We start from the raw sequence: 10363 nt of genomic DNA, 5'->3' as shown, positions 1-10363 counted from the left end.
CTGGTGTATTGTTCCGCAGCGCCTCGTCCCTCGGACGCACCGCGTGCCGTCCTTCTCGCTAGTTGCGTCTTCCGCTCGACTACCTGTGCTCCTAAGCTCCTGCACACTTAGACACAAGGTTAAAAACACATAGGACTTAACTTAACTTGTTGTTCACACTAAAACAACCTTGGGGTTCCAACAGGTGTTGCCCACGTGAAAGAGATGCGAAAAGGAGATGTTGACGGCGTCCATCAGCCATCATGCGTGAGAGCAAGGGACGGCGGGCAAAAGCAACCAATGGAGGCGTTGTTGTTGGCGTGCGCCTGCGGAGGCAACATGGTTCGTGCGAGGAGGAAAAAGGGTGGTCGGCAAGGATGGATGTTCACGTGAAGGGAGGCGGTGTCGGATGGCGGGGTGGTGCGAGAGGAGAAGGGGGCAGAGGTCATCCCTAAAACACACTGTTTGGGAGGAGGTGAGGGAAGGTGAGGGAAAAGTAAAGAAGGGGAAGGGAAACTTAAAACCCTGATTGAAAGGAAGTGAGCTACAGAAAGGAAAAGTAAGGAAGGATAAATTTTAACCTTCCTTACCTATGAAATGAAAGAATTTCTTACACCCCGATTTAGGGTGTAAGGAAGGGTAAGGGGAATTAAAAAAAAATATGTTTCAATCTTATCCCTATTTTATTATATTAATTATAAAAATCATTGTTTTAGGTATTCTTTGCGTCGCGACGAAAAACTTTGACCGCCCGGCCCGCACTGCCTGACACTCGCACTCCGTTGACGCCAATGCCGACGCTGATGTTGATGTCGACTTTAACGCTAATGTCAACGCCGATTTCGATGTCGACTTCAACACCGATGCCAATGCCGATGCCGATGTCGATGCTGATGTTGACTTCGACACCGACACTAACTTCAACACCAATGCCGATTCGATGTCAACTTTAACAAATGAGCTATAATTGCTTGAATGCATAAATCTTAACCAATAAATATGTACAAAGTGCACTATGTTTTCGAACACGTAAATTTTTAACAAAAGCTTGCCTAATACTATAACTTTATATATTTATTTTTATTACTCATATTTTTCTTTCAAACATGATAACATATGTTACGTTAATGAACCTTCTCTCTCCTAAATAAGAAGAATATAAATACTTTATTTCTTCTTTCTTTCCTTTCCTTTCCTTAATGAATTTTTGCTCATCCTATTTAAAAGAGGGTAAGAGGGAATCCCAAAGAACCTCTGGGAGAGGGAGAGGGAGCTCTTGTAGAAAACGTGAGGGAGAGTGAGAGTCATATAAATCTGGGGGAGAGTTGGCTGTATGAGAAGAAAAAACCCTCTCTTCCTCCCTCAGTCTCTTTCCTTTTTTTTCCCTCTTTAGGATTAGGATTTTTCTTGAAAAAAAATCATAAAATACTTCTACGTGACATTTCTATAGATCCGACGTCACTATCCATTAAAAAAAATCATCATTAATCGATCGAAATTGGACTCCATCCTTAAATATCTAGCAAATTTAGAATATAACCTACCGCTGGGATTGGATGCTTTCAGTTAATTCAATCATTTGAATATTGTAATAAATTATTAGATTTAGAGTGACCTCCTAGTTCTACAGTTAGTTGGGCTAGGCAATTATGGGCTTTGCTTGGTTGAGCTATGCTAAGCTAGTCTAGGGCCTCTAAGTTTTTTTTAAAAGAAAAATAAAAAGAATATATATTTATGTATATAACCATATTTTATGATATATATTTATATATTACATTTTTATAAAAAAAATGAGCTAGCGAATTCGTTAATTTCATAAACTATATTTTAGATTAATTAAATATATCGGGATGAATAATTAGAAGGTCGACGGGCCCACTCCACGACCCAACCTCGACAGCATGGTACCTCGCTCAGCGCCTCAGCAGATCTTGTCCCCTCCCAGATTCCGTTTTCCATTCTAAACGAAAAAATTATCTGTAATCCTCCAAACACCAAGAAATTAAAATTCTCATTAATGGTTAATGGCGAGAACTTTTTACAGCTTACGCAGTTGGAAAAAAAAACATCATTTTTTTTTGTAGTTTATCTTCCTCGATGCCGTCATTCTCCATCAAGCAACCCAAGCCGTGAATCAGAAAACCAACAATCCCACATTTTCTCGAGTTATTTTTTTATTTTTTTTTTAACCATATCGAAATGAAAAGGAAAAGAAAAAAGAAAAAAGCAGCAAAAAGTTTCTTCGATGTACACGATATTTACAAACCCTTCCCCAGTCCCATGTGTCTGATTCCGCCACGTGTCGACTAACGGTGTGAGTCGCTAGCCGCCCTGGGTTGCCTCAGTAACTCAATCAACTCCTCCGCCTGTTTTTTTTTTAATTAGGAAAATAATTTGAATTAATTGGCTACACGAGAGTAAAAATAATTAAAAAAAATACGTGAATTTTAATGACGCCGGCAACGTCGCCGTGAGAGGAGGGGGGAGCACCGCCTCACACCGGGTGAGGTGAGATTACCTTCTCTTTCGCCTTCTTGGTGCCGAATTGGGAGAGGGCGACGAGGGGCGGGATGGCGCCCTCGTTGACGGCCATCTTCCGGTGGATGGCGCTGCCCTTGCAGATCTCGAGGAGGGATCGGACGGCGATCTCCTTCTGCCGCGGGGTGCCGGTCTCCACCATCTCTACCAGCACTGGCACGCCGTACTCCTCCACAGCCGCCGCCCGGCCCTCCGGTATCTCGACCACAGCGTGCAGCACGTAGGCTGCCTTGTCCACCATGCCGGAGTCCGGGTCGGCCATCAGGTCCAGCAGCGGCCTCACAATTCCGGCCTCGACGGCACGGATCTTGTTATCGCGGGAGGAGAGCAGAGCGAAGAGGGCGGTGGCGGCGTCCTTCTTCGCGCGGGGGCCGCCGGACTCCAGCAGGGAGACGAGGGGCGGGATCGCGCCGGAGCGGCCGATGGCGACGCGGAGCTCGTCGAGCTGCGCGAGGCGGAGGAGGGCGCACGCGGCGTTCTCCCGGGCGGTCGCCGTGCCGGTGCAGAGGGCGCGGACGAGGGGGCGGATAGCGCCAGCCGCCGCGATCGGGGCCTTGTTCTCATCGCAAAGCGATAGGTTGAGGATCGCGGTCACGCCGTGCTCCTGCAACAGGGGATCCGGGTGGGACAGCAGCGCGACGAGCGGTCCGACGGCGCCGGCGGCGGCGATGCGCAACCGGTTCTCGGGGCTGTGCTTGGCGAGGAGGCGAAGCTCCATGGCGGCGCGGCGCTGCGACTCGACAGGGGCGGAGGGGGACTCGAGATCGGAGATGAGGCCGCGGACCATCTCCTCGGAGTAATCGGCGGCGCCGGCGAGGAGAATCCTCTGAAGTCCGCCGGAGGAAGCGGAAGAAGAGGAGGTAGGCGACCCAGAGTAAGGGATCTCGCCGGAGCAGTCGCTGTTGCACTCACTGAAAGCGCCGGATGACTCTCCTCCGTCGCTGTAGCTCCGCCCCATGTACCGAAAGGCCGACGGGCTCTCCATCTGCATCTCGAACACCTTCGATTCGATTCAATTCAATTCGATCCGTTCTCGTCTCCTCGCAGCTCTGATTTGCAGGGGAAAGGCGACGGATGCGCTGCTTTCGAAAGGGCACAGACGCGAGCCAGTGGAGCCATTAATGAAAAGGCAGCGCACGTGCCATGCACGTGGATAACGTGGGCATGACCGTACGCCGGAGAGAAGGGCAGTGGTGCCTGGGCCACGTGGGAAGACGGCCAACGCGTGCGTGTGGAGTTGGTCTGCGGTTGCCGATGGAGTGAGGAGACATCAACCGTGCAACCGGCAATCCTTTGGTATGCCATCATCATCAACCTCCTATTTTACTCCTCCCTGTTCCTTACTGTAAATTTACACTATGTTTTTTATAAAAAAAAGATTTTAAATTTTCAGTTATTTTGAATTCTCTTGCAATGTTTCTTTCTGCTCCATCACTTCTTCTTTCCATAACTCAAGAGTTGTTGTTTTTTCCTCCAATTTTTGGATCACAAAGATCTAATTCTCTGTCTGTAGCCCCTTTGTGTTCTCTTTATGTTGCAACAAAGTTATCAAAAAGCAAAGAGCCGACTACCACCAAGGTTTTCTCGTCGTCCAGGCCTTTAATAATGGTCGTAGTCTTTTCCCTACGAATAATTTTAATATGTCCCCTGTACCTCATGCAGGGGGAAGCAGAGGGCCAGCATTATAGTTTGCAGCATGTCATATGCACTTCACATGCCCATCTGATTAGCTTGTGTACTATAGCTGTACCTCCTCACTAGTCACTGCAGTATTTCTTAGCTCAATCCCACCTCCATGCAACACCTTGATACATACAAAAACTTTGGAAGTGGTGGTTGTCAGCTTTGGCCTTTTGTTCTATAGTAGACATTAGATATCTGGCTCGGCAAGTATTTTGCTGTTTCATTGCACAAATCAATGCCTTGCTCCTAAGGCCTTCGAGGATAGAGATTGATGTAGATGAAGTGCATCTGAGACGAAAAGTAGATGAGAGCACTTTCTTGTTTCCATTCTGGAGCTGAAAGTTCAATAACTACTACTGCGTTTACACAAATAATATTCTGTTGGAGTCCATTTGGAATCTCACTAAGCAATATAAAACTAAATTTTGCCGGGCAGTCCATAATTTAAAGAGATTCTTCCAATTTAAAACTTGTAGCTAAGAGATGATGTTTCTAAATTGGCTTAAATTATTGTTGAGCTTTCAGTTTGATTATTAAAGAAGAGTGATTTAGATCATGATCCTGGTGGTTCAATTTCTCCTTATTTCTATGGGTTATTGGGGTTATTGGATTGTTGTTGTGCAGTAAAGATAACTTTGGCATATGGTGTAGGAGAAGGAATATATAAAAAATATCTATTCTTATGAACTAAATACATCATTCGCATGCAATGAAAATGATTGAAATGATGGTTGATGCCGTTTAGATTGGGGATCAGATATCCTCCACAGACCTTGAACTTTCAAGATTGTTTACTCTTCTATTGCCTTCCGACTAATTCATTTACCCTCACTGTCAATGTCAAAGTCGTGGGTCTTGCTTACTCTTTCTTCTGTCTTCCTCTTCCTCCTACTCCTATTCCCTGTCCTTATAAAAGGCATACTGTTTCTTCCACCTGCTGAAACATAGATGACATGGATTTGATATCTGCAGATATTTAATTATCACATATCAATTTCCATCAAAGTCAGACTCATCACTCTGTTCATGGTAAATCTCAGTGAAGCCGAGTAACTGTCATGATGGTCATGGATTGTTGTCTTCTTCCTTGGGAGATAATAAAAATAGCTTATGTGTTTATCAAATTAATCCAGGGTTAAGTTGATGGACCATCAATGGATCCTGTCACTGTCCTCTAATTCATGCTCAAGTACTTATTATTGTTGTTCCTGATGACTTCGATGTGCTTTTACATTTATATATACATAGTAGTTTGAGGAGCTGATCTTTCTTACCTGCCGTCTAAACTTATTGTTGCTAAATTCGTGTACCTAAATGGAACTATCAAGCAATAAATAGATAGCTCAGTTCTTCAATCAGTCTTATTATGTCTGATTCAGCCCCGTGTTATCGGCTCCAATAAACTAGATCAACCAAACAGATCAGATATTTATTGAAGAAGATATTGACACTTATTCGGTCATTTTCAATAATGTCTTCTGAATTAGAGAATGAATGAGAAAGGAAAAGAAAATATTCAAGTTCGTCTACAATTCTTTTTCTGAAGTTTATGCAAAGTAAGCACTAATTTAACAATCAACAGGAAGCTTATTTAAATGATTTAGATAAATAAATGAATGAATTAACTTCTTGACATATGAACTTTTAGTCCTAATTATCTTCAATTTATCTTTTATCTTTCACACCAAGTTGGATCTTGAATTTGTTGAAAAGATTAACTCTAAGTGGTTTAGCAATTTATCAATGACTTGTTCATAAGTCATCACATATACTAGCTCCATGTTTTTGTATTTTGTACGCTTCAAATTTGAATGAAAGTGTACATTAATAAACTTGCTTCTTTGATAGAGAAGAAGGGGTCGGGGTCTACTTTCCTTTGCTGCTCAGCCGCCATCCTTTAATTGTGGTGAGATTTTGTTCATCTTGAGATTTCTCATAAACATGTTGACATCTAAGTAAAGCTTTTAGTTGAATGCTTCAATTCTCATAGTTGTTGACGAGCCGATGGTTAGAAAATACAGTTGTGACCACCCGAGCTCTTAAACTATACTAGAAATGATAGAGAATGGAAGAGTAGTGGATACTCACAATTAGATTAGTAAAACAATACTATTACTCAAATATTTCTTCAAACACATTCTGCCACTCTCTGCTCTAATACCTGTGCATTAAGTTGTGTGTTTATTCCCTTGGAGCATTAATTTTCTATTTGTATATGCTACTCATCTCTTTAAAATTACTCATCATTGAAAATCTGATAGTAGCTTTTGTAGAGATTTATAAACACCAATCCATTAAAAACTAAATTATTGTTACTTAATGTTGTAAAACATGAATTCAAAGACAACAGAGCTATCATCTCCACCTTTTTTTTTTTAAACCAACATTTATGTGTGCGTGTTTTTTATTTTAGTTTCGTGTTTCTGGCTCTAGGAAGGAAGAAAGACGTGAAACATGATGTGATCTATAAATGATGTTGCTGGCAATTGGGCCATGAGATAGGAATATGACCAGTGTGTTTCTACAGGAAGTTTAATTAGTTAGAGGGTGACTATTTTATTACAATAGGATAAGAGGTCAATTTTGACGTGCGTATATCCTCGGAGAAAAAAAATTTTCTCACCCTTTAACCATTTGGTAGTCGGTTATAAGTTGATCCATGATTTACCTTTTGAAACATAACTTAGGGACGAACTGAGAATGATTTACTATAAAAGAAATATGACCAGTGCAATAAAAAAGTATAAGATATCTTATGGTGATGTTTGTCATATTGTGGAAGAGCAAATATATGACTTTGATTTCTTGTCGGCAATATTTCAGATTCTTTCTTCTGGAATATGTAATGCATATGCATGCCAATGTTTTGATTTCATTCTGATCAGGTCAATATTCACATTTGCTCTTCAGCTTTTATGCCTGCAGAACGATATTGAGAATCGAACTCCTGCAATGGCCTTTTGTCTTCTAAGAGTTACATTCTCGAAGACTAATGACTTGAAGATCTCCATATTGTGACAATTCTCGACCGAGAAAGATATTGACACAGGTGGGACGATGATGGGAGGAAGAAGACCTCATTACTCTCGTGTGGCAATAGCTCGAGGAAGAGGTAGAGTTGGTGTAATTTTAAGTTTCCTTTTAGACGTGCATCATGTGTTAAAGGGGTCGACATCCGAGCTAAGTATTATGTTCCCCAACCAATAATTATCCATCGTTTTTATTTTGTTTTTTCAATTTTTTACCTAACAATATAGGAAAGCTTCTGAAATATCTAAATCATATACTTTAGTTTTAAAATGATCAAATTATGGATTCGATTTTATTTTTTCCATGTTACTGTTCTTGTTCTGGACTGTTACAATTATAACAGCCAAATCAATTAATTTTAGGGTTAATAACTTTAAACCCCTTGTATTTTATAGCAGGTTACATTTTACCCCCCTCTATTTAAAAAACTACACTTAACCCCCCTTTGACATAAGTAAAAAGAAAAAAAAAATGTAAATTACCAAAATAATCCTAATCTAAATCAAACTTTGGAAGAAAATGAAAAATAAAAATAAAAAAAATATAAAAATAATCCCGTAAAATTGTTGAAAACCTAACCTGATTTATATATAGAAACAAAATCTCACTTGTTATTAAAAAAAATATCCTCACAAAATTCATACATGCACCAGCATAAATAATAGAAAAATAATAACTCTGAAATAATTCAGTCAAAAATTCATTCCACCAAATAAAAAAGAGCCAGAATTCTAAATTGATGAATCAAAATTAAATAAAGATAGAATAAAGTTTATTATTAAAAATCAAAATAAAGATCCTTTGATGATTATAAAAAAATCACCCTTCTAATTTTTGTCCAAAAGTAAATTTTCATTTCAAAACAGTACCTTTTTGAAATGAAAAATATTTTTAGTTGCTTTGAAATGAAAATTTACTTTTGGACAAAAATTAAAAGGATGTTTTTTTTATAAATTATCAAAGGGTCTTTATTTTGATTTTTAATGATACACCTTATTCTATCTTTATTTAATTTTGATTCATCAATTTAGAATTCTAGCTCTTTTTTGTTTGGTGGAATGAGTTTTTGACTGATTATCTCTTTCAAAGTTGCTATTTTTATATTATTTATGCTGGTGCATGTGTGAATTTTGTGAGAATATTTTTTCTAGGAATAAGTGAGATTTTGGGTCTATATATAAATCAGGTTGGGTTAAGGTTAAACTTTCAACGATCTTACGAAATTATTTTTATTTTTATTTTTCATTTTCTTCTAAAGTCTGATTTAGGTTAGGGTTATTTTGGTCATTTATTTTTTTCTCTTTTTTACTTATGTCAAAGGGGGGTCAAGTGTAGTTTTTCAAATAGAGGGGGGGACAAAATGTAACTTGCAATAAAATACAAGGGTGTTTAAAGTTATTAACCCTTAATTTTATAGCTTTAAAAAAATTGACCGATTCGTGTTTAAAAAATTGATGCTTTTCATATAGTGGCTCGTATTTTGAGAGTATTTATATAATCAGGGGAACTAAATGAATACATAACAACTGATCTCATATCATTTCGAGCTATCTAAATTAATCTAGTTGATGGACATAGTATTGGATATATGTGAATGGAGAGAGGTGGAAGAGACATGTCATTGTGAATGAGACTTTAGTCCTATATTAGTAGTTTTAAGGCATATTGGTTGGTTTATATTAATTCACATGCATTGATGATGTGAACTTACACGTAGGTGCACAAGGGGTGCAAATCTATGGCCCAGATTGCATTGAACCATGTTGCCTCGAGTGCGACATGCACGTGCCGAATATTAGATCAATCAGGGCAAAATTTGCTCAAGTGGAACAACCAACATTTTATCATATAAAACGATCATTAACGTTGTGTCTGGGCTCCTATATATTTAAGGTGGTTACATGCTCAAAATGTTGAAGCTCTCCACCTATGTTCCCCCTTCTCTTCATCTCTTGCTAGGCGGTGTGCCCGTGATAGTAGTCGGGTAGCTCTCAGTTCACCGTGACGATCAGTGTTTAGTGGAGATCACGATTCATCGTTGTATCCTAGGAAACAGACAACCTGAGAAAATCTTCGCTCGACCACTAACTCGGTCGGCCTTTGCATTTGCTCGGTCGCTAACTCAATCGGCTACATGCTCGTTTGGCTGCTCGATCACTTGGTTTGCGATTCGCCCGTCCAACTGCTCAGTTCGCTCGACCGCTCACCCACTTGGCCACTTCGCTCGACCATTCGCTCGTTTGTCCGGCTGCTCGCTCGGTCAATCCGCCCGATTGATCACTTGCCCAGACGCTCACTCGGTCAGTTTGCTCGGCTATTCGTTCACTCGCTCAGCCGCTCGATCAGTTCGCACGGTTGGCCACTTTTCCCGACCGCTTGCCCGGCCTCTTCCTCTGCTCGGTTGCACACTCATCCAATCGTTCGCTCGTTCAATCGCTTTGCCTGATCTACTACACAGCGTAGTGGATATATTGCCCGCTCGATCGATCTACCCGCTCAGCCTCTCTGTCTGCTAAAAATATGTGCTCGTCGTCTAGTTCTAACATGAAATCAATTTTGATAAACCTAGAGAACTCGGAATGTCATGAAATCAATTCTTATTTGTTCGTCTAATTTTTTTAATTATATAAATACCTTCAAATATCAATTTGACATCTATATTGAGGGTAATGGGTTTTTAAACATAAATCAATTATTTTTTTAAAAAAACTGTAAACTTAATCAATTCAACTGTTACAAATATAGCAATGGGAATTCTAATGGGGAAAAATAAAATTAAATATGTGATTTAATAATTTTAAAACTAGGCTACATTTTAACATTTCATAAGTTTTCCTATATAGTTAGGTAAAAATGGTTGTTTTCTCAATCTTTTGACCTCGCTTGAGCCAAGCCCGTCAGTGGTGGATCCAGGAATTCAATCATGGAGGGGCGACCGCGATCTAAGCGCGGCGAATTTTTTTTGAACAGTTAATAACTTCTATGTAATTAAAAAAAATTAAATAACTTGCATACAGGAGAAAAAGGTACAATATTATGAAAAGAAACTAGTACAATAATATTAAAATATTAAAGCAGCCTACTAACGAATACGTGACAATTGCATTCTTCGAGACTCCATGTTCTGAAAACG

The 10363-nt window shown here is 39.9% G+C and overlaps 1 protein-coding gene and 1 long non-coding RNA gene across 2 annotated transcripts; one reads left to right on the top strand and one right to left on the bottom strand.

Annotated features, from left to right (window-relative positions):
- Positions 1-1957: 1957 nt before the first annotated feature.
- LOC122006594 (U-box domain-containing protein 4-like) lies at positions 1958-3719 on the bottom strand. Its single transcript, XM_042562151.1, has 2 exons — positions 2498-3719; positions 1958-2345 (listed from the first exon to the last, which is right to left on the bottom strand). Exons 1-2 carry the CDS (start codon positions 3506-3508, stop codon positions 2286-2288), a joined length of 1071 nt encoding a protein of 356 aa, XP_042418085.1. The 5' UTR covers positions 3509-3719; the 3' UTR covers positions 1958-2285.
- LOC122006595 lies at positions 3676-7508 on the top strand. The gene is made up of 3 exons (XR_006118731.1): positions 3676-3813; positions 6049-6106; positions 7111-7508. It is a non-coding gene; the product is annotated as an uncharacterized LOC122006595 (long non-coding RNA).
- Positions 7509-10363: the final 2855 nt, after the last annotated feature.

This window comes from Zingiber officinale, chromosome 7B (assembly GCF_018446385.1).
Source record: "Zingiber officinale cultivar Zhangliang chromosome 7B, Zo_v1.1, whole genome shotgun sequence".
NCBI classification, from domain to species: Eukaryota; Viridiplantae; Streptophyta; class Magnoliopsida; order Zingiberales; family Zingiberaceae; genus Zingiber; species Zingiber officinale.
The sequence above is the reverse complement of the archived record's forward strand: the minus strand, read 5'-3'. Positions and strand labels throughout refer to the sequence as shown.

What these genes read in the sequence shown, in the direction of transcription:
- LOC122006594 (XM_042562151.1), bottom strand. Translation starts at nt 3,508, where the DNA reads ATGCAGATGGAGAGCCCGTCGGCCTTTCGGTACATGGGGCGGAGCTAC. An exon ending in CCAAGAAGGCGAAAGAGAAG is followed by an intron (nt 2,346 to 2,497) that starts GTAATCTCACCT and finishes AAAAAAAAACAG; the next exon opens with GCGGAGGAGTTGATTGAGTT.